The sequence below is a fragment of the Geotrypetes seraphini genome, chromosome 10 (assembly GCF_902459505.1).
Source record: "Geotrypetes seraphini chromosome 10, aGeoSer1.1, whole genome shotgun sequence".
In the NCBI taxonomy this organism is placed as follows: domain Eukaryota; kingdom Metazoa; phylum Chordata; class Amphibia; order Gymnophiona; family Dermophiidae; genus Geotrypetes; species Geotrypetes seraphini.
In genome coordinates, this window is record NC_047093.1 from 129,531,839 (window position 1) to 129,556,640 (window position 24,802).

The window sequence follows — 24,802 nt, forward strand, 5'->3', positions numbered from 1 at the left end:
AACCGAGTATGCGTAACTCCAAGGAAAGAACTGTTGCAAACCAACTTCTTGGTTTATAGGGTCCGTTTCCGAAATAAGGTAGAACCTTGAGAAAGTTCAGCTACAACAGGCCTCATAGTCAGTCAGTTTTGGTCAAAGGTGAGCTTTATAATGATCTTCTACCACTTTCGTTTAGTAATTCAGTATTCACACTTTTACTTTTCGGACTTGGTAAAAACAAAACAAAAAAAAAACACGTCTTGGAGGATTTTAATTTCAAAATGGCAGCTATAAGCTGCTTAGAATTTTTCCAAATTTTCTGTCCTCTGGGTTAGGCTACAACTTTCCATCCTATAAAGCAGTGGTTCCCAAACCTGTCCTGGGGGACCCCCCAGCCAGTCAGGTTTTCAAGATATCCCTAATGAATATGCATGAGAGAGATTTGCATACCTGTCACTTCCATTAAATGCAAATCTCTCTCATGCATATTCATTAGGGATATCTTGAAAACCTGACCGGCTGGGGGAACCCCAGGACAGGTTTGGGAACCACTGCTTTAAAGGATGGGTAAACTGTTTAGAGCAGTGGTTCCCAACCCTGTCCTGGAGGAACACCAGGCCAATCGGGTTTTCAGGCTAGCCCTAATGAATATGCATGAAGCAAATTTGCATGCCTATCACTTCCATCATATGCAAATCTCTCTCATGCATATTCATTAGGGCTAGCCTGAAAACCCGATTGGCCTGGTGTTCCTCCAGGACAGGGTTGGGAATCACTGGTTTAGAGGTACTAGTGCCTATATGCAAATCAAATACGGCATAAGAAGCAAGAGAGATGACGCCCCCCCTCCCCAATCATTCAAAAACAAGGAAAAAGAGAAAATGTTTTCTGTAGACAGAGGTGGATTCTCACAGATTTCCTCACATATGACACTAAGGCCCTCTTTTTACTAAGGTGTGCTAATGGAATTAACTATCAATTATCAAGTTTCTTTCTTCTAGTTCTTGACACTGCTCCCTTAACTTTCCCGCCCAGTAAGTTTCTAAAACCCTTGCAAATTGCTTTTGACCGCCTCAGTTCCAACAACCGTGTACACAAGCATTTAAAAACGAGTTAGAAATGCTCTGTGAGGAAAATCAAAGACCTGAATCGGGCGTCAGAAATAAGAGATTAATTTGCAAAATGTTTAATTTTGGGAGGTCAGTTCTTAACATCCTGAGGTCTTTTTTTTTTTGGGGGGGGGAAGCGTGACTATTCTTTTGCTGGAACTGATACCTGGCAAATTCAGCACAGCGTCTTAAAGAATCATGGTAAATCGTACAGCAGCATCAGTACATATGTATCACTGCTACAGAAAGCTGGGATTTGGACCCCCAGTAATGCCCTGCACAGCTTTGCCACATGGCTACTTGATTAACTCCTGATACATATCGGACCGCACAAATCTGGGGAGGGAATCTTTCTCCATCAAAGCATGGATCTTCTTCTGAGCCAGGTCAAAGCTTGTGACAGAGGGCTCCACCAGGTTCTCAGTGGTTATGGCCTTAGTAACGTGATCAATATTAACCTGTAAAGAGGAGAAAATTTCAATTAGTACCATCTACTAGATATTATAAAAAAAAAAAAAAAATAAGGGCAAAATGGAGTATAAAGCTCAAGGAGTTGTGGAACCCTGAGCTGACACTTGTGAGAGCAAATGGGCATGTTATCAACACTGTGAAGGATGAACAAGTGACTTTGGGAGGCTCCTAAGTTAGGCGCCTAACTTAAGGCTCCTTTTACCGCTGCTGGATCAGACCAGTGGCCCATCGTGCCCAGCAGTCCGCTCATGCGGCGGCCCTTAGGCCAAACACCAGTGCCCTATTTGAGTCTAGCCTTACCTGCGTATGTTCTGTTCCAGTAGGAACTTATCCAACCTTGTCTTGAATCCCTGAAGGGTGCTTTCCCTTATAACAGCCGCTGGAAGAGCGTTCCAGATTTCTACCACTCTCTGGGTGATGAAGAACTTCCTCACGTTTGTATAGAATCTTTTCCCTTCCAGCTTTAGCGAGTGCCCTCTCGTTCTTTCCACCTTGGAGAGGGTGAACAGTCTCTCTTTCTCTACTAAGTCAATTCCCTTCAATATCTTGAGTGTTTTGATCATGTCCCCTCTCAGTCTCCTCTTTTCAAGGGAGAAGAGGCCCAGTTTCTCTAATCTCTCATTGTGCGGCAACTCCTCCAGCCCCTTAACCATTTTAGTTCCAGTTGTCTACCACTCTCTGGGTGGAGAAGAACTTCATGTTTGTACGGAATCTATCCCCTTTTAACTTGAGAGTGCCCTCTCGTTCTCTCCACCTTGGAGAGGGTGAACAGTCTCTCTTTCTCTACTAAGTCAATTCCCTTCAATATCTTGAGTGTTTCGATCATGTCCCCTCTCAGTCTCCTCTTTTCAAGGGAGAAGAGGCCCAGTTTCTCTAGCCTCTCGTTCTATGGCAACTCCTCCAGTCCCTTAACCATTTTAGTTCCAGTTGTCTACCACTCTCTGGGTGAAGAAGAACTTCATGTTTGTACGGAATCTATCCCCTTTTAACTTGAGAGTGTCCTCTCGTTCTCTCCACCTTGGAGAGGGTGAACAGTCTCTCTTTCTCTACTAAGTCAATTCCCTTCAATATCTTGAGTGTTTCGATCATGTCCCCTCTCAGTCTTCTCTTCTCAAGGGAGAAGAGGCCCAGTTTCTCTAGCCTCTCATTGTAGGGCAACTCCCCCAGTCCCTTAACCATTTTTGTCGCTCTTCTCTGTACCCTGTAGTAGAGGTTTCTACCATGGGCCAGTGAGGTCAATGCTCTAATGTTCATAATTGAAAATTAATTGGGTGATAGGCATGATTCTACAAAAGATAGGCAACTAACATGGTGCCTAGCATGCACCTAATACCAACGTAGGTATGTTTAGAAGCAGAGAAGGATTTAGGCGCTGCTAGGCACAATTCTGTAAAGGGCTCAGGCGCCTATAATGGAGGCCTTTAAAACCCTGGCCTACATTGACAGGCACTTAAGTTAGGCGCTCGTAGGTGTAATTCTGAAAAAGGCGCCCAAGCGTGATTGACACGTAATATAGGAGCTTATCTTTTTAGACGCTTTGGGGATGCTTTAGGGGAGTGGGGGTGGCTGGAGGACATGTCCAGGTTTTCCAGAACATATGGTAACCCTAATGCCTCAATCAACGTACAGCATATTGAAATCTCCCATTAGAGGTCCGTCCCCTTTTTTGTGAATGTCTTTCATTTGGTTTGTCTGTGAAGGAGGCTTATATATCACACCAATGTAAATAGATTTTCTATTACCTCTTTCTGGATTAATTCACGTCGCCTATTCCTTACCCCATGTCCTGAAATTCTGTTACTCTTATTTTATGTTTCACATATAATTCCAGTCCTCCTCACTTTTATCTTATTTTACCACCTTAAATAGATTATAGCCTGTCACAACTATGGTATGTTCCAGTCATAGTTTTCCAGAAGCCATGTCTCTGTGGCTGCTACTAAATCCAAATAGGCCTCTTCCATCACAACCTTTAGATCCAAATTACGGGCATTACTATACACATTTTTCTAGATATTGCATTTTTCCCCATTTCTATAGGGGTATTAATATCAAAGGCATTTTTATCAACTGGGGACTTTGTTCACCCATCCCCAAAGATTTTAGATTTAAACTTTATTATTATGCCTCAGAGAAGAGCGACAAAAATGGTTAAGGGACTGGGGGAGTTGTCGTACAATGAAAGGCTAGAGAAACTGGGCCTCTTCTCCCTTGAGAAGAGAAGACTGAGGGGACATGATCAAAACATTCAAGTCTTAGTAGAGAAAGAGAGATTGTTCACCCTCTCCAAGGTGAATAGAACGAGAGGAACGAGAGGAAAAGATTCCGTACAAACGTAAGGAAGTTTTCTTCACCCAGAGAGTGGTAGAAATCTGGAACGCTCTTCTGGAGGCTGTTATAGTGGAAAGCACCCTTCAGGGATTCAAGACAAGGTTGGATAAGTTCCTACTGGAACAGAACATACACAAGTAAGGCTAGACTCAAATAGGGCACTGGTCTTTGACCTAAGGGCCGCTGCGTGAGCAGAGTGCTGGGCACGATGGACCACTGGCCCAGTTGACCCAGCAGTGGCAATTCTTATGTTCTGTAGATTTATGTCCTTCCATTGCTACTACAATATCACGGTCGGATGAGACTATGAACCTATAAGGCTATCAGTGTATGTTTGGAATTAGAGCCCGAATACATATTCTCAACACATAGTCTGCAGAATCGTGATCAGTGTCCCCACAAACCTCTCTGGGAGCCTCGGCTTGGATGTATTCCTCATAGATTTTCTTGGCCTTCAGAGTCAGTTTGGCGGGTGACTTGGTCTTCTTGTAGTCCTCGCATGCAATCCAGAACTCAATATTCTCCTCACTGAATTCGGACTTCAGAAAATTTCTGAAAGTTGCGAGCCCATCTGAAAATATAATAGCAGAAATAAAAATGTTGGACCTGATAGAAAGGCTTTAACCAATATTCAGTCCACTATCTAATTAGCTAACATTTCATTTCTAGACTGCAAAACCTCTCGGATCAATGTGGTTCACAAAAATAAGAAACTGGCCAACCCCAGCGACCTACAGAGTAACTATAAACATTATTTAATTTCCTAGAAACCTCACAAATAAAATCGATTTTACTAGTTTATGAACGTGACCGCGCAGAGTATGTAACTCCCTGTCCCAACTAGGGCCTTATAGGCATACAAGCACTGTAAAACAAGAGGAAACACGAATAAAGACGCAATACGTAATGGTTGATCCACTTTAAAGAAAGTAAATAATTCCAGTAAATACTCAGGTGCTTGCCCATACAAAGCTTTATAACAAAGGGTCCCAAATTTAAATAGTATTGCCGATATCTGGTTACCATAGTCTGGATATATAGTGCCAGGACCTAAGGGGGAGGGGTTTATTTTTCAGATATATATTTATACTTTCAGAAAATAATTTAATCTTATTTGATCAATCATCTGTATAAAAGTAAGGCCCAATATTCAGTGGGATACATATGGTAGGTGAGAAGAAACGAAGACATATTCAGACAACCCAAATTTTGGATTATGGACTTCAGAAAGACAGACATGGGAAGTACAGTGGTGAGGAGCAAATGATAGTACACAGAAAGCCTCTTACCCTCCCAAAATTACAGGACACAGAACTAACCAGTATAAACACTGCCAGTGTCAGTTACTAGGGCTAGAATTAAAAAACTTAATGGATTATAATAAGACTATGAGCAGGGCATAAATTTTCAATTTAGGATTTCTCCCCAATTTTCAGACATTTTGGGTTCATTTTACACTTTTGTTTTAATAAGTTTTAAGCCTTTAAAACAAATAAGTGCACCAATTAATACATATAAATGTATATGCTGACACACATTAAGGGCCTCATTTTCAAAATAGAGAAATGTCCAAAATGTGGCATAAAGGGGCAGGTGGACTGCTTTTTTTATTTTTTTATTTTTTTTTCGTTAAACCCTTCCGAAAGCCATGTCCTAGATGGATTTCTAGGGTGGTTGTCTGCACTGTGTCTAAATCTCAAGGGGGACTTTGGCGGGCTTATGATTTATAATAAATCCTATCTAATCACTAGTATATCTACTAAAGTCCCTTGAGCAAAGGCCAACTTAAGATCAAGAAGATCCTTGCTTAGTAATATCGGGGATAAAGACTGCAAATCTCAAGTGCCCGTGGCCAGGTACCAGAACTAATCGTGGCTACTTAGCCTACATACGGGCTCTCGTTGATCAGAATCTTTCCCCGCTATATGAGCATTTCTTGCCTTTTTTTATTGCTAGTAAAACAACTTATTGTTCTTAATGTTCAATAATATCGTATAATATAGAGAATGACACGGTGACAAAATTCATCACCGTTCCCGTCCCCGCGGATAACCGCGGGAAATAATCCCATGTCATTTTCTAGTGTCTATTTCAACCTCGGTCCTTCTACACCAGCATTCTTCAAAGCAAAGCTTGCGGGTCAGTGGTTGTGGCCATTCATACTCCGATTCTTATGGGAGCCAAGGATAATGAAGCCATTGTGACATCACTGATGTGATTGGCTCTTAGGCACTGGTGGAATGAGGCATTATGACATCACAATCTCTGCTCTGGAATGTTGCTGCTCAATCTCAGCATTCTTCAAAGCAAAGCTTGAGGGTCAGTGGTTGTGGCCATTCATACTCTTGATTCTTCCCTCTCTCCTTAAAGAATGACATGAAGATGGTTTCCCGCGGTTATCCGCGGGGACGGGAACGGTGATGAATTTTGTCACCGTGTCATTCTCTAGTATAATACTTAGCTCGGGGAAAGACTCTGATCAATGATAGCCCGTATGTAGGCTAAGTAGCCAAGATTAGTTCTGGTAACTGGCCACGGGCACTTGAGATTTGCAGTCTTTATCCCCGATATTACTAAGCAAGGATCTTCTTGATCTTAAGTTGGCCTTTGCTCAAGGGGCTTATGATTTAACCACAAAAAACAGGGAGGAATGGAGGAAGTGTAATCCAAAAATATCACCCCAAGACAAAAGTTTCAAGTTTAATTAATTTTAATATACCGACCATCGACGTGCACCTGGCCGGTTTACAATGCTAAAAATGAAAGGTTAAAATAAATTTTTGTAGGGGGAGAAATGTGAACATTAAATAGACAAATTACAAATATGAACATGAGGGGAAAGGGGGAGGGGAAGTTAATAATTACATCATTAAAAACAAATTAATTAAAGGGAAGAGGGGGGGGAAGGATAAAACATCAGGAATGGCCAAAAAAGCTAGTTTATTACTTAAGCGAAAGAAAAACCTCAGATGAACGGAGGTGGACCCACACTCTTTCACCCAAGCCATCATAGACAAAAAACTTTCACACAGGTAGGAGCAAAAAAAATAGCTGAGAATGATTAATGGTAAAAACCACTGACCACAAACAGGCCAGGCCGACGATCGTTTCGTGACCGGTAACCACTGCTTCAGGGCCTTAGCGCCAAATCCACGCTATCAATACGCCGATCCTAACTGCTGCTTGAAACTTGTGCGAACGTTTTTTTGCCTATGATGCTTGAGTGGAAGAGTGTGGGTCCACCTCTCCGTTCGTCTGAGGCTTTTCTTTCGCTTAAGTAATAAGCTAGCTTTCTTGGCTTGTGTGGTGCTTTTGTCTTAGAACATAAGAACATAAGCTGCCATCTCCGGATCAGACCCATGGTCCATTGAGTCTGGCGATCCGCACACGCAGAAGCCCAATCAGGTGTACACCTGGTGTAATTTTAATCACCCATATCCCTCTAGGCCTCTCGTAAGGAGATGTGCATCTAATTTGCTTTTGAATCCTAGAACGGTGGATTCCGTAATAACCTCCTCTGGGAGAGCATTCCAGGTGTCCACCACTCGCTGCGTGAAGCAGAACTTCCAGACATTTGTCCTGGACTTGTCCCCCCTTAGCTTCAGTCCATGTCCTCTTGTTTGTGTCACTTTGGACAATGTAAATAATTTATTTCCTTGCCCTATTTTGTCAATGCCTTTCAGTATTTTGAAAATCTCAATCATGTCCCCTCGCAGTCTCCTCTTCTCAAGGGAGAACAGTCCCAGTTTCTTGGAGTGATATTTTTCGATTTTTGTATTGGGCTTACGATTATGATTTAAACATTTTCTGCAATAAGTGAACATTTTAGAAAACATCCAGTGGACAAGTTGAACATTTGGGGCTAGACCTGTTTTTACCACAAATAAGTGCCAAAAGGGTGCCCAAATTGACCAGTTGACCGCTGGATAGATGAAAGTATAATTCTTCCAAATTCCCCCCAGTGGTCACTGACCCCCCCTCCTACACCCCAAAGATGTAAATGAAACAGTAAGTATTTGCCCGTATGATAGCTTCAGATGGTATGGCCAGTCCTGATAGAGCAGCAAGCAGATTCTTGGAGTCGCCGAGTGGACATTGTAGCCAACCATAGAAAGGTGACCTTCCAAAATCCACCTAAATCCCACTGTACTTACATATAGGTGCCACCTGCAGGCATAAAGGCTATTGGGTCCAGTAGGTTTTGGGTGGGCTTTGGAGGGCTCAGCAAACAAGATAAGAGGGTTATGGTGAGATGTCTACCTGGGCCTTTTTATGTGAAGTTCACTGCAGTATCCCCCTGAGGTGCCACCCTGCTCTGCTGGGATGTCTGTGTGGCCAGTCTACTACAAATGCTGGTCCTTCCTACGTCCCGATGGTTTGTTTTGTGTGATTTTCTTTTGGATGCATTTTTTTGTGAAAATGGATCCAAAAGATAGATGCACTGAGGGCAAGCACACCTGAGAAATGACCATTTTTGAAACCAAAATATAGATGTTTTTCGGTTCCAGAAATGATCATGTTTGCTACTGGAGTGTTGTGCCTGTTCCGTGAAATGTCCCAAATCAGATTTGGGTGTCATATTGAAAATCTAGTGTGTTCCAAAATTTTATGGCACGGGAACGAACTGGATGTTGCAGTCGCAGCCTAGCCTGAGAACCTCATGTCACCAAAAACAGAAGTTGATTTCCCCCATCGCCACCCTGACCCTCTTTCTTCCTCTTTGCCTCAGATCATCACTGTGGTCCCCAGTCTCTCCTTCCATGCCATCAATTCAGAACAAGACTGGACAAATTTCCAGTCATTCTATCCCCCCCATATGGGGTTGGCCTCATGTCTACTATCACCATATTCAATATGCACCAGAGGGAGCAAGTTCAACTATTTCAAGGTACAGTGGAGCTGTTATGAAAGTTGTATAGATAGTGTGAACCTCACTGAGGCTATAGAAACACATGTACTTCAGAGCGGTCAAACTGCATATGGGAGTCAGGACAGGAGGAGACAATTGAGAGAGATCCGAGGAAAGTTGTTTACAGTGGTGGCAGTTCGAGCTTTCAAGAGGCTGGAGCTGATGTTTTGAAAATTAAAATCAACATGTTCGTTTCATTTGTTTTCAAAAGAAAATGAAGCTAAACAGGAAATTGTTCATTTCCTACAGAATGTTAGAAATGAAATCACATCCCAGCTGAGTCTTTCAAAACATTAACTGGATAAACTTCTGGGAGTGATCAAGAGGGAATGAACTTCTGTTAGAACTGCTGGGTCCTTCCAAGTGACCCAGACAGAGCACGGTTGAAAACAGGATGCCGGGCCCATGGATCGTGATCACCTCATGGAATATCTTATGTCACTTGAGTGCTGCCAGAGAATGAATTCTAGGTTTTGTGAGAGTTATTTCCTGCTTTACTGTACTACTAAGTGCTGTAAAGATCATTTTATATTGCAGCGGCTGTGAAATTTTCTTTTGTTCCTGGCGTGCAGCAGGCTAGGATTGCTGCTCCACGCCGGGAATGATAAAGAGGCCCGAGGAAGGGAAAGAGCGGATGGGAGAGCAGGAAAGGGGCTCCACCGCTCCGGGTATCTCACCCTAACTACGCCACTAGGTTAGGGGCATTCCAAATATTTAGGTGCAGTGGTATAGAATACTGGGGTTATGTACTCAACTTGTGAGCCAGGATTTATACCAGGTTCCTCATGCCCAAAGCGGGACATAGGAATCCACTCTATATGCTTTTCTAGGAAGGGAGCTCCGTCCGGAGTGTCCTTTATAGGATAGCACTTAGAGTGGATTTTCCCTGTGCATAAATTTGAGCACCGTTTACTGAAGCTAGGCCTAAACCACAGCGGGAATTGAACCAAATTAAAACCGACTTATCCCCACCCCATGTCTTTCACTTAGCTTCTCAGCCCTTTTTAGATCACTGCTTTATACGCAGTAATTGTCCCAAACTCTGTCACCACCAGTGTTCCCTCTAAGCGGGCGGGTGTTGTGAGCAAACTTTTTTCACTGTGAGCTAAAAATATCGGGCGCCAGCAAGTTATGAGCCAAATAAATATGTTGCTTTCTACCACAGAACTTCCTTACGTTTGTATGGAATCTATCCCCTTTCAACTTTAGAGAGTGCCCTCTCGTTCTCCCTGCCTTAGCTACTAAGTCTATTCCCTTCAGTACCTTGAATGTTTCTATCATGTCCCCTCTCAATCTCCTCTGCTCAAGGGAGAAGAGGCCCAGTTTCTCTAATCTTTCGCTGTACGGCAACTCCTCCAGCCCCTTAACCATTTTAGTTGCTCTTCTCTGGATCCTTTCGAGTAGTACCGTGTCCTTCTTAAAGTACCAGTGCTGGACGCAGTACTCCAGGTGAGGGCGTACCATGGCCCGGTACAGCAGCATGATAACCTTCTCTGTCTCTTCAGTCCAGCATCTGCCCCTTCCATTCACTGTCTGTCTTTCCCTGCCATCTCTCCTCCTGCCCCCCCCCCCTACCCCCCAATTTGGTCTAGCATCCATCATCTTCCTTCTGTTCCCCTCATGGTCTGGCATCTCTATCCTTCCCTCCCCCCTGTGGTTTTTAGCATATCTCTCTTCTCATTTCCTCCACTCAGATCTGATCATTCTCTGCTCTCTCTTCCCTTTTCTTCTCTGGTCTTCCTTCTCTATTTTCTGCCTCCATCTAAATTAAATTCTTTCTTACTATTTAGTCCCGTTTCCCTCTTTTCACTGTGTCTACACACAGCTTGTCACCCCTTTCCCTCATCCCTCCATTATCTTACTATTTTCTTCCCCCTTTATTTATCTCCTCCTTCCATCCAGTATGTGTTCTTTCCCCACTTCCATTCAGCATCTGCTCTCCCTTCTCAACTGACATCCATCTGCCTTCTGCTCTCTCTCCCTTCTTCTCACTTCCATCATCTGTCCCCTTCTCTCTCTCTCTCATCTCCTCCATTCCATCATCTGCCCCTTCTCTCTCTCTCTCTCTCTCCCCCCCCCCAACTTCCATCATCTGCCCCCCTTCCCCTCACCTTTGTGGGTCACTTTCTTTCCCCTGAGGGTGGCTCATGTCACAGGGGAAGCTTTGGCCGAGCAGAACCGCTTGATTGACAGTGGAACTTACTTGATTGATGTCGATGCTGGGGCCCGTTGCCGTTTGAAGGAAAAAAAAAAAGGTGGAAAAAAGGAACCTGTAAAGGCGAGAGGAAGGGAAACCTCCAGGACAGCTGCTTTTTGCCCTCCTTCAGCGGCCCAAGAGTTCAGACCAGCAGCGGCAGCTCTGTATGCTTTTAACTTCGGCACAGAGCTGCCCCTAATCAATAGTTTAGCGCGGTTTCATGAGGCAGCCTCAGGGCCTTTGATAGCCGGCCCGCTTCGATGATGCGATGTGGGCCGGCCTAGCAAAGGCCCCGAGGCTGCCTTATGAAACCGCGCTAAACTATTGATTAGGGGCAGCTCTGTGCCGAAGTTAAAAGCATACACAGCTGCCGCTGCTGGTCTGGAGGTGCGGAGACAAGGCAGGAGGCAAACGCGGTGGAAGGCAGGAGTCCCGGCACAGCGACTGCAACAGGAAGTTGCAAGTCAGCTGACGCCGGCCTTTCGTTGCGGCGGGGACCGAATCCTTCGCGGACCGGCAAGATTTTGTTTGCGGACCGGCGGTTGAAGAACTGTGCTCTACACTGTGTGCGCTGTGACGAGAAACTTGTGCGCTGCGAGGTAATATTTTGTGCGCCAGCGCACCCCAGCGCAGCTTAGCGGGAACACCACGCTGACCTTCCTACGAGTAGGCTATTTCAGAGCTTGCCATCTTGGTTTCCACAAAATCCGTGTTCCAGCTCCTTTAGTCTCTTACAACTAAGGTTTGGAATCAATACATCTACTAAAACCAGTGAAGCTGTTTTAGGTTGCATTTGCTGTAGGCATCAGTCATTCTTTCACAGAAGAGGGTTTTTTTACTGTTAACAGCAATGCGAGCGACAGTGGCCTGGCTCTGCAAATTTCTCCCAGAAATCCTCTTTGTTTTTCCAGGCCCATTCCCATTACTGCCACCTTGTGGTGGCCTTCTGTACATGGCAAAATCTGCTGCTCCTCGCCTGCTGCCTCTGCTTCTTGGTTCAACAAATAAAAAAGATCAGACACTTATATGACCGTTTGCCTACCAGTAATGCTCTTTCAGGAGAATTTGTGGAACTATGCTGAAGATAACTTTGGGGACAGGGTTTCTGATGATGTTTAATATCATAGGATTGCCCTTTCAAACAGCAAAAGTGGTAGTCGCATGGATGAAGGGCATTGAGTATAAGAAATAAAATCACAAATTTGTTTTTGCAACTTAACTTTAAACTCCAAATCTATCGTATTGCTAGTCCACAATATGAGGGGACGGAGCTGAAAGAAAGACTGAAAGAGAGAAAAGCAAAATAAAACAAGGAAGCAAATATTTTCAGGAAATAAAGATAAACTAGAAGCAGCCCTCAAACTTGTCCCCCTGAGCGAATTACTTTAAATTATTTGTTTTAAATGTTTACTTAGACTTCCAAAAAGCCTTTGACAAGGTACCCCATGAACGCCTACTTCAGAAACTGAAGAACCATGGGGTGGAAGGAGATGTACACAGATGGATTAGGAATTGGTTGGAGGGTAGGAAGCAGAGGGTATGAGTGAAGGGCCACTACTCGGACTGGAGGAGGGTCACGAGTGGTGTTCACAGGGGTCGTTGCTTGGACCGCTGCTAGTCAATGTATTTATAAATGATCTAGAAACAGGGACGAAGTGCGAAATAATAAAATTCGCAGATGACACCAAACTATTTAATGGGGCTAGGACTAAAGAGGAATGCAAATATTTACAAACGGACCTGAACAATCTAGAGGAGTGGGCGACAAGATGGCAGTGTAGGTGATCAAGGCAGACAGCGTGCCAGACTTTAAGAATAAATGGGATACCCATGTGGGATCCCTACGAGGGTCAAGATAAGGAAATTGGGTCATTAGGGCATAGACAGGGGGTGGGTAAGCAGAGTGGGCAGACTTGATGGGCTGTAGCCCTTTTCTGCCGTCATCTTCTATGTTTCTATGAAGTTCAATGTAGAGAAATGTAAGGTCTTGCACTTGGGAAACAGAAACCCAAGGTACAGCTACACGATGGGAGGGCTGTTATTGAGTGAGAGTACCCAAGAAAAGGGACTTGGGGGGTATTAGTGGACAAGACAATGAAGCCGTCGGCACAGTGCACAGCGGCCGCTAAGAAAGCAAATAGAATGCTAGATATAATCAAGAAGGATATTACAACCAGAACGAAAGAAGTTATCCTGCCTTTGTATCGGGTGATGGTGCGCCCACATCTGGAGTACTGCGTCCAGTATTGGTCGCCGTACCTAAAGAAGGATATGGCGACCCTCGAGAGGGTTCAGAAGAGAGTGACACGTTTGATAAAAGGTATGGAAAACCTTTCATACGCTGAAAGACTGGAGAAACTGGGGCTCTTTTCCCTGGAGAAGTGGAGACTTAGAGGGGATATGATTGAGACTTATAAGATCATGAAGTGCATAGAGAAAGTGGAGAGGGACAGATTCTTCAAACTCTTGAAAACTACAAGAACGAGAGGGCATTCGGAAAAATTAAAAGGGGACAGATTCAGAACCAATGCTAGGAAGTTCTTCTTCACCCAACGGGTGGTGGACACCTGGAACGCGCTTCCAGAGGGAGTGATAGGACAGGGTACGGTATTAGAGTTCAAGAAGGGATTGGACAACTTCCTGAAGGAAAAGGCGATAGAAGGGGATAAATAGAGGGTTACATACTTGTCTGGACCTGATGGGCCCCCGTGTAAGCGGACTACTGGGCACGATGGACCTCTGGTCTGACCCAGCAGAGGCACTACTTATGTTCTTGTGATTTCTTTTTGACTTTTACTATTATCAAATGTAAAATTGCATAAATAAATAATAATAAAAAAATCAAATCAAATCACTGGTAAAAGGGGTTAATAGAAGAAAAATCATGCTGAAATTACAATCATCATACACCACGGAACAGAAGAAGGGATTAGATAATTCACTTACAGTTGTTCTGTAAGAGTTTCTCCAAGGAGTCACGCCACTGCAAAACATCATCAGCAGGAGGTCTGGGTGGGGGAAAAAAAAGCACAGCACAAAATATGCGGGTTGGATTTCTCTAGTTTTCCTTCATGGAGATGCAAAGGCACAAAGAGGGCAATTCTATACCGGGGTGTCTCCAAAGGAAAGCGGGCGCCTACAGGTTAATCCTTTATATACTGTCGAGGCCTCTGAGGTCCTCTCAAGTAGCATCACGGTCTGTACCCTCATCAAAAGAAATCGTACAATGCGATACTCACTAGCAAGCCGTCTCGGGAGTAACTACCACACTCCCAGAGGGGTTACGTCTACATCCTGACTACCTCGACTTCAGAAACTAGTTTCAAGTTTTTATGACAATTTGATTTAGTCGCTTATCCAATTTCTAAGCGAATTTACAAGGTAAAATGCAAAAGGGAAAACAAAACCAAAAACATGATAAAGATAAAAACAATGCCATTGACATTAACAGAGGAAATACAATTTTTTAAAAAAAACATCATCTAATGAATGGCATATTGAAGGGGGACAAAATGTGACAGACAAAAGGAAATTAGGTTGGAACTACAAATTCGATAGGAATGAAAGCCAAATAAGGAGAAAACAAAAGGAATGGGAACATTGCTACTTGTTTCTTTGAAGGAATTAGAGAGATACTATGAATAATTAAATCAAGTTGAAAGCTTCTTTGAATAGATGACTCGAGTAGGCCTTTGAAACGCTCAAGGTTGGTCTCCTCCCTTACGGGAGCTGGTAGGGTATTCCAAAGTTGTGGGGCTACAACTGAAAAAATGTCGTGCCTTTTTGTTCCTATTATTCAAAGGGAAGGGACTGTATGCAATTTACAATTGGATGATCTAAGGATGCAGGATGGCTCATGTGGAATAAGATATTTATCAATAAATTGGGGTAATTTAGAATGAATCGTTTTAAACGTTATTAATAAGATTTTGTAAGAAATTCTTTGATTGATTGGCAGCCAATGGGCATTCCGAAGCAGGGGGCCATATTTCCTAGATTTTGTTATTAATTTGATTGTAGCATTTTGAATTATTTGAAGGCGTCTCAATTCCTTTTGGGTTATTCCTATAAATAGACTGTTACAGTAATCTAGTTTTGCAATGATTAATGAATGGACCAATATATTAATAGATTTCGGGTCTAAAAATTTAGAGATTGACCTTATCATCCTTAACTTGAAAAAAACAAGTTTTGATTACAGAACTTATGTTTTTGTGAAATGTCAATTTAACCCCTGGAATTTTTATAGAGTCAACACAGTCTAGGGGAGACTTGTCAAGGAGGATTGGGCCATTTAGTGCTATTCCCTCTTTCCAGGGGAAGAACATTATTTGTGTTTTTGATGTATTCAATGCTAGCATGTTATCTTTCAGCCAAAGTGTGATCTGGTTGAGTTTGTTGTTAATTCCGGTAATTTCACCCAAGCCTTTATTACATAGGGTGATTGACTATACACTCATTCTGCACCAGGACTAGCTTGCCACACACACGAACTAAATCCGTTTCCTATGCCTTGTTTAACTGTATAAACAACTTGCCTTGAGTTTAGCCTCTCACCTGTTTATCCCAACACCCATCTTGTCCCCCTTCTTGTACCACCCATCTTGTCCCCCTTCTAATATCTGCATTTGACGATAAGCTGTATTATAGAAAAGCATTAGTGTTATATCTATGTTATTTAAGCTTTACTGGGTCAGACCAATGGACCAGTAGCCCGTCCTCACGGTGGCCAATTCAGATCACTAGACCCTGGCAAAACCCCAAAGAATAGCAACATTCCATGCTACCGATCCAGGGCAGGCAGTGAATGTTCTGATCTGTGCTTATTAGATGCTTCATAAGGGTTGTCTTCCTAAAACTCTGATTGGCCAGATACGTAAGGCCGTACCCATGATTATTGTACATGAAAAAGAAATTAAGACATTCCCCGAAAATAAGCCCTAGTGCATTTTTTGGAGCACAAATTAATATAAGACCCTGTCTTATTTTGGGGGAAACACAGTAGTGTTTTTTGTACCTGGGACAACGGAGGATCAAGCGACTTGCCTAGGGTCACAAGGAGATGCAGTGGGAATCAAACCCAGTTCCCCAGGATCTCAGTCCGCTGCACTAGCCATTAGGCTCCTCCTGCCTGGAATACAGTACTGTGGTTAGATAAACTCCATCCACAGGTCATCATTACATTGGATTTCAAGACTCTGCCGAGTTTGTGCAACTTTCCCGTGTCCACCTAGCAATGTCATATGCCATTTCATCTGGATTATTTTTTTAGATTTGGCTTAAGATAATGATTCATGGGCGGCAGCTGCGGAGTAGCTCTGTTTTTCTCTGTTTCCTGCAGCAAGATGTGGTGGGGTCAGCAAACCATTCATCTGGACATCAATGTTTGCACCGTGTTGGAATACGAATGAATCCACATCAATGTTCCACTTGCAGGCGCTAAGCAGAGAGGTCCAGCCATCCACAGACATAGCAGTCATATCTGCACCATGAGCACCAGCACTTGAACAGCCTCCAAGGTCATGCTGGACGTTGAGTTTTTTTGTTGTTCTTGTTGGTTTTTGTTAAACTTTGATGTTATTTTAATATTTGATATCATTTTATTATTCTGTCTTAATTGTCTTTACCCTACTCAAATGCATTATGAATGTTAGCCGCTTTGAAACGTTGAAAAGGCAGGATAACAAAATTTAAATGAACTTGAAACTAGAGAGTTGCATGGGGACAGAAATCCCACCCATCCCCGCCAGGATCCTCTCCGTCCCCACCCGTCACCGTCAGGATCCTCTCTGTCCCCACCCGTCCCCGCCAGGATCCTCTCCGTCCCCACCCGTCCCTGCCAGGATCCTCTCCGTCCCCACCCGTCCCTGCCAGGATCCTCTCCGTCCCCACCCGTCCCTGCCAGGATCCTCTCTGTCCCCACCCGTCACCGCCAGGATCCTCTCCGTCCCCACCCATCACCGCCAGGAACCTATCCGTCCCCACCAGGATCCTCTCTGTCCCCACCCGTCCCCGTCAGGATCCTCTCCGTCCCCACCCGTTCCCGTCAGGATCCTCTCCGTCCCCATCAGGATCCTCTCCGTCCCCACCCGTCCCCGCCAGGATCCTCTCCGTCCCCACCAGGATCCTCTCCGTCCCCACCCGTCCCCGTCAGGATCCTCTCCGTCCCCACCCGTCCCCGTCAGGATCCTCTCCGTCCCCACCCGTTCCCGTCAGGATCTTCTCTGTCCCCATCAGGGATCATCAATTCCACAGTTTCTTTTGCTGTTTTCCTTGTGGAATCTCTTTGGTGGAACCCTTTTTTTGTTTTCTGTTCAGGTAATTAAATTATAAACCCCCTTTTACTAAGGCTGAAGTGTCCATTATATTATATGGGCGAACCCTGCTTCCAAAGCCTTCCATCCCCGTGGGAGTCCCGTGGGCCAGAGGGGGTACCCATGGGAGTTCCGTAGGTTAAGGGGGGATTCCCGCGGGACCCGCAGGATTCCCCCGATCCCCGTTCCGACCTCTACTTGAAACGCACAATAGCACTTGGGTGCCATGCTAGCATTCACAGGTGCAGCCGTGCCCAGGATATAGAATAATAGTGCGGATTTTTATGACCTCTATTTAGGGTTACCAGACATCTGAGAAAACCCAGACATGTCCTCTTTTTAGAAGACTGTCCAGGCTCCCGGATGGACTTTCCAAAACCCGGCATTTATCCGGGTTTTGGAGAGCCCTGACGAGCTCCTGCTGCATCTGGAGGGCCTCTGAGCATGTGCAGATGACATCACACATACCCGCGCAGGCTCTAGGCCGGGGGTGTCAAAAGTCCCTCCTCGAGGGCCGCAATCCAGTCGGGTTGTCAGGATTTCCCCAATGAATACGCAGGAGATCTATTAGCAAACAATGAAAGCAGTGCATGCAAATAGATCTCACGCATATTCATAGGGGAAATCCTGAAAACCCGACTGGATTGCGGCCCTCGAGGAGGGACTTTGACACCCCTGCTCTAGGCCCTCCCGACGTGGCTGGAGCTCGTCCGGGAGAAGAGAGGAGGCTTTCTGGGGGTGGGACTGGAGGCAGAACAGGGCAGGGTCATGTGTCCAGGGTTTCCCAGAGAAAAAGATAACCCTACTTATAATGATCAGTTGTATGTCATTTCAGATTCAAAGGGTTTCTTTGGCTGGTCACGTTCTGAAGTGTTTTTACTCTTTTTTTTATCATTAATTATGTCCTTTGAACTGCTGATTATTTTATTATTATTTTTCAACTTGCTGTTATGATTATGTTATTTACATTTCAAATATGGTCCATCGTGATGGTGAAAAGCAAAGTAAAGCCATTAACCAGCGGAAGACTATTTAATCATGCTGAAGGCGTACTGGGCCTGCTGAAAAGCTCTTTGTGATTTTATCCAGTCCCGTTCAGTGACATAAAACAGAATTTGCTTTGAAGTCTCGGTTTAGTCAATAACGAGAGCGGGTCTTAGCTGTTGGTGTCTGGGAGAAAACATCTGCCGAGCCACTTCATCTCCCCCTGTGTCTCGCTACATTGAGCAGCTGCACCGGGGCTCCGGCTCGGGAAATGAGATAAATGATTTTCCTTCCAGAGAGGTTTATGCAACTGGGCTCACTTTTACCCCAGATCTATAAATCAAGCCGCTCACCTGAAAGCTGGCAATAAACTTTCTTCTTCGTTTGGGCACGATGTGGATAAAGCCAGACTCTTGTGCATACAATAAAAAATTTGCCTTCTTAAATCAACCCTGTGCGACGCGATGGAATTTTTTTTAAGCAGCCATACTTACTGCATCCTAGAAAAGAGACATTCTGGCAGATTTTAGACAGACAAGTATACAGTAAGAAAGGAACAGAGGTAGTTTAAAACGCATATTTACACTATTACTTTAGATGGCATCTATGAGTTGAACTTGGATTATTGTTTACTAGTGTTTCAGCCCATTACATTAACGGGTGCTCGAATAGATTAGTCTGATCCAGTATGGCTATTCTTCTTATGTCTTACCCACATATTCAAGCTCCCATTTCCCCTTCCCTATTTCAACTGTCCCCCTTTCTCTGCCCTTCACCTCCCTAGAACTCCCTCTCCATTCCCCCTTTCCCCATCAACCTTCACCTATTCTTCCAGCTCCTATCTTCAGCCCCTTTCTCTCACATGCCCCCTTTTTAGCCTCCAGCTTCAGTCCCAGTCCTTTTCTCTCACATGTCCCCTTCTCCCACCTCCCCCTTTTTTCATCCCCCAGCTCCCTTCTCTCACACATTCCCCTTTTCTAGCCCCCCACCCTAATCCCCTCCTTATACCTACTCTTCCAGCGCTCAGTTCTAGCCCCAGTCTCCTTATCACACCCGTCTTTCTTTTCAGCCCCCAAATCCAGATCCCTTCTCTCACGTCCCTTTTGCAGCCTCCTTCTCACACATATCCCCTTTTCTTCCCCCAGCCCCCTTCTCTTACACATCCCCATTGTCAGCTCCCAGCTCCTTTCTCTAACATGTTCCCTTTTTACAATACCGACCCCAGCTCCTGCCCCCTTCTCCCACCTACCCCTTTTTTTTTTTCAGCCCCCAGTTCCCTTCTCCTATTTGACCCTTTTGCCTCTTGAACCCTGGTCCAATGAAATCAGTTCCCATTCGCTCTGGAATACCGACAGCTCAGCGGTTCTACTGTACTGCGCATGCGTTTTAATATGGCACGGAAGCACGGAGTTTCAATCATAGTGCACATGCGCTAACTAAGGGAGTCACACTAGATTGTCATCTAACCATGATAGAATATACTGATTCAATGATTTAAAAAATGCTTTTTCGCACTATGGAAATTAAAGACCATAAAAATATACTTTGATCCTTTAGATTATTGGTGCAGGCACTAGTTTTATCCATACTGGTTTATTGCAATATTTGGGAGCTCCAAAGAAAGTATTAAGAAAATTGAGAATAGTGCAGAATACGGCTGTCCAACTGATATTTGGATTGAAGAAAAATGACCATATTAGTCCTTACTATTGACTGCTGCATTGGCTGCTGGTGGAGGTGCGAGTACTATTCAAATTTTCTTGTATCTGTTTTAAGTTGATTTGGGGATTGGCTCCAATTTATCTTTTATCTCATTTCATGTTGTACAGTCCAACGAGGAAAACTAGGAGTTTGCAGCCAGTAAATTTTGGATAAGCGAATAAATGTCCCGTTTTTAATGGGACCGTCCAGTTATTGGCCCGACCGACCGGCCTGTTATCCCCACCCACCGCTTCGGGACGCTGAAATGTCCCGTTTTCAGGGACAGTGTCCCGAAGCTGTGTGTGGGGACAATGGACCGGCAATCGCTTCCCCTCTCTGCCGCGCTAAAGCCTACCTTCCTCCAGCACCGATTCAACTCTCCCGGTCCACCGCAGCCGCTGATTCTTGATACCCAGAAGCCTTCTTCCCGACGTCAATTCTGACATTGGAGAGGAAGTTCCGGACAATTGGCTGGCCCGGAACTTCCTCTCCAATGTCAGAAGTGACGTCAGAAAGAAGGCTTCTGGGCGGCAAGAAGCAACGGCTGTGATGGACCCGGGGGGGGGTGGGGTTTGGATCGGTGTGGCAGGGAGGGAGGCAGGCTTTAGCACGGCAGGGAGGTAGGCAGGCAGGCTTTGGCACAACAGGCAGGCAGGTAGGCTTAGGGAGAGGGGTGGGACAAAGGCTGGAAGGCAGTGAGGGGACATAGGAACTTCAGGAAGGAGGCACTGAGGACACTTAGGACATGGGAAGGAGGCACTGGGGGCACTAAGGACATAGGAAGGAAGGAGGGAGGGAATAGAAAGGGGCAATTGTTGGGCCTGAGTGCAGAAAGAATGAAAAAGGATGCACAGTCAGAAAGAAACGCAACCAGAGACTCATGAAATCACCAGACAGCAAAGGTAGGAAAAGTGATTTTATTTTCAATTTAGTGATCAAAATGTGTCAGTTTTGAGAATTTACATCTGCTGTCTATATTTTGCACTATATTTGTCTATTTTTCTATAGTTAGTGAGGTGACATTGCATATTTTAAAGTCATCTGCCTTGACTTCTTTGAAAACCCCCTAAATATAAATGATAATTAACATTTTCTCTGCATATAGTGTGCTTTGTGGGTTTTTAAAAAAAAATTTTATGGTTACCATTATGAATTAATAAGATATTATGTGTACATGAAAAATGAATGGAAGAAATTGGGGGCGGGATTAGTGTGGGGCTAGGGCAGGATTAGGGCAGGGCTAGGGCAGGATTGGAGGCGGGACTGACAATTAATAGATGTCCCATTTCGATGAAAAAAATAAATGGTCACGTTATGTATTATTAATGTATAGTTTACTGTTCACTGAGGGAAAATTTGTTCTTGGATCAGCATAATACAAGTTTTTGCAAAGTAAAGACATATATTTGAGCAGAATATACTGAAAGAGTCAATGACTTACTTCTGAACCTTGATTGGCTTTTCAGGTTTATCCGGATAAGGGATGATCAAGTCGATGGCATTCTCAGGCTTCTGCAGGAGGGTGCCTAGTTTGATCTTAATCTCCTTGGCACTGGGAAGAAAAAAAAGGAGAAAATAATGAGAACGAGTCTGAAAGTTTATGCTGGGAGCATGTAAGGAATAACACAGCTCTTGCCTATTGTGCATCACCTTTCTTTGTCAGGTTGACACTGTGAAAGCAAATTTACATTGCCCGCATTATTATAAAGTTCAGCAAAAATAAACACATGTATCTAATATAATAAAGCCCTAAGTGCGCATGTGCACTCCCACCTGCGTGCTCCCGTTTTCCGTGTGCTGTAGGGACCACAGGTAGGAGTGCGCATGGGCGTGGCCCACGCTCACGGCAGCAGAAAGAAGAGGCCGTACAGCACCGCGTCTCTCGCGGCTTCGGAGTGTGAACTGGCCAGGGCGACGTCAGCAGGGGCTGGACCGGAACTGGAAGGGAGAGAAGCTGCTCTTCTCCCCTCCCCCAATGGACTTTAATTCCTGGCTCCCAAGGCTTCTCCTCCTGCTCTGGCTGGGCCCGCGTAAAAAAACCAAAAACCCCCAGAGCTCGCTTCGGGTCCGGCAAGGGCTGCGGGTCCTGAAACCTTCTGATTCAAGCAGCATCTGCAGCACTCTACACAGGCTGCTTCGGGGCCTTCTACTGCCCTGATTTGCTGGGCAGTAGAAGGCCCCGAAGCAGCGTGTGTATTATGGATAAGTTTAACAGCCGTAGTTTGTATTATTTGAAGTCTTCTTTTTTCCCAAAACACTGTAGCCATGACCTTTCCTGCTGACTTTGGGGTCTTGGATTTCCTGGCCTTGGAGAACCTGAGTGTCACCATTGCATGGGCTGTTGTTTCGTCTCAGGATAATAATACTAGTTTATATACCGCAGGACCGTGAAGTTCTGTGTGGTTTACAATGATTCAAAGATGTTACAGATTGAGAGTGGTATAACCATGTTTCATCAACAGTAACTAGTTCCAAAAAGTTAGCACCAGCTTGCTGAAAATGCTGCAAAATCAAATTAGAAACATAGAAAGATGACGGCAGAAAAGGGCCATAGCCCATCAAGTCTGCCCACTCTATTGACCCACCCCATTAAGTCTGAATGCTAATGACCTGGTTCCTTAACTCGACCCTCGTAGGGATCCCACGTGGATGTCCCATTTATTCTTAAAGTCGAGCACGCTGGTGGCCTTGATCACCTGCACCGGAAGTCTGTTCCAGTGATCTACCACCCTTTCTGTGAAGAAATACTTCCTGGTGTCACCACTAAATTTCCCTCCTCTGAGTTTGAGCGGGTGCCCCCTTGTGACCGAGGGTCCTTTGGGAAAGAATATATCGTTTTCCACCTCGACACGACCCTTGACGTACTTAAATGTCTCAATCATGTCACCCCTTTCCCTGCGCTCCTCTAGGGTATAGAGCTGCAGTTTGCCCAGTCTTTCTTCGTATGAAAGAAATTGAATGTGTCCACTCTATGATGTTTCTCGTCAGCATTCAAACATTTGGGCACGTACTTGGCTGACAGCTTCTGCATACCCAGCTGCTCATGGATAATATTAGAGAATGACACGGTGACAAAATTCATCACCGTTCCCGTCTCCGCGGATAACCGCGGGAAACCATCTTCATGTCATTCTTTAAAAAGAGAGGGAAGAATCAGAGTATGAATGGCCACAACCACTGACCCGCAAGCTTTGCTTTGAAGAATGCTGGTGTAGAAGGACCGAGGTTGAAACAGACACTACAGAATGACAGTCTCTGGTATCCAGAGCAGATATTGTGATGTCATAATGCCTCATTCCACCAGTGCCTAAGAGCCAATCACATCAGTGATGTCACAATGGCTTCATTATCCTTGGCTCCCATAAGAATCAGAGTATGAATGGCCACAACCACTGACCCGCAAGCTTTGCTTTGAAGAGTGCTGGTGTAGAAGGACCGAGGTTGAAATAGACACTACAGAATGACAGTCTCTGGTATCCAGAGCAGATATTGTGATGTCATAATGCCTCATTCCACCAGTGCCTAAGAGCCAATCACATCAGTGATGTCACAATGGCTTCATTATCCTTGGCTCCCATAAGAATCAGAGTATGAATGGCCACAACCACTGACCCGCAAGCTTTGCTCTGAAGAATGCTGGTGTAGAAGGACCGAGGTTGAAATAGACACTAGAAAATGACAAGGGATTATTTCCCGCGGTTATCCGCGGGGACGGGAACGGTGATGAATTTTGTCACCGTGTCATTCTCTATATATCCAACATGTTTCCCTGGATATCTGTAGTGTCTCAGCAATTGTTTTAGCCAATATCTACTGATCTGTCAAAATCAGGTAATGGACATGGTCAACAATTTCAGGAATTGACATTGTTTGAGGCCTCCCAGACCTTGCTGCGTCTTCAGTCTTGAAATATTTACGCTGAAAACGGGCACATCACTTCTTCACTGTGGAGTACGATAGGCATTTGTCACTCAGTGTTTGCATCACCCATTCATGGATTTGCTTTGGCGTCTTCTTCTATAAGAATAGTAACTTCATGACGGCTCGGAGTGCCACATTTGAAAATTCCACACTTTTCGTTGACATGGTTCCATCAATGATCTAAAACAATGTCAAAACATAGCATTACGATTCTGCAAATTGGCACTTTGCAAAATAAAATGGCGCTCTTTTCAGCTGTAGTGGCAAAATAACGCTCAGAATTCCGGAAGTTGCAGTACATGAGGGGCTTTTAGCAGCCCTTCATAGATAGGACTGTGTTTTATCTGGTCCTATTTATACGGTTATCCAAACTGCTTAAGTACTGAATATCGGCATTTAACCAGCTAAGTGCCAACTCGGTTCATAGACAAAACCGCGGAAGACAAAGACGCGCGCCGACAACTGAGCGCAAGACGGAGGCGCGCGCCAAAGAAAATGACAGTTTTTAGGGGCTCCGACGGGGGGTTTTGTTGGGGAGCCCCCCCACTTTACTTAATACAGATCGCGGCGGCATTGTGGGGGTTTGGGGGGTTGAAACCCCCCTCATTATACTGTAAACTGAACTATTTCCCTGTTTTTAGGGAAAAAGTGAAGTTTTCAGTAAAATGTGGGAGGTTACAATCCCCCAAACCCCCCACAACGCCCCCACAACGCGGCGCGATCTATATAAAGTAAAGTGGGGGGAACCCCCCACACCCCTGTCAGAGCCCCTAAAAACAGTTATTTTCTTCGGTGCGTGTTTCCGCGCTGCACTCAGTTGTTGGCGCGCACCTTTGTCTTCCGCGGTTTTGACCTGACACCGCCAACTCTGCTCTGGTAACATCCA

General features: G+C 44.7%; 1 protein-coding gene across 1 annotated transcript in view; it reads right to left on the reverse strand.

The window, feature by feature from the left end:
* Positions 1 to 1,164: 1,164 nt before the first annotated feature.
* Positions 1,165 to 24,802, reverse strand: part of RGS5 (regulator of G protein signaling 5) — a 72,784-nt gene continuing 49,146 nt past the window's right edge. Inside the window, exons 2-5 of the mRNA XM_033961860.1 lie at positions 21,437 to 21,547; positions 13,943 to 14,004; positions 4,295 to 4,461; positions 1,165 to 1,546 (exon numbers count right to left, since the gene is read on the reverse strand). Of these exons, the coding sequence (XP_033817751.1) occupies positions 1,385 to 1,546; positions 4,295 to 4,461; positions 13,943 to 14,004; positions 21,437 to 21,547 (502 nt within the window). The 3' untranslated portion in view covers positions 1,165 to 1,384. The remainder of the gene's footprint in view (positions 1,547 to 4,294; positions 4,462 to 13,942; positions 14,005 to 21,436; positions 21,548 to 24,802) is intronic.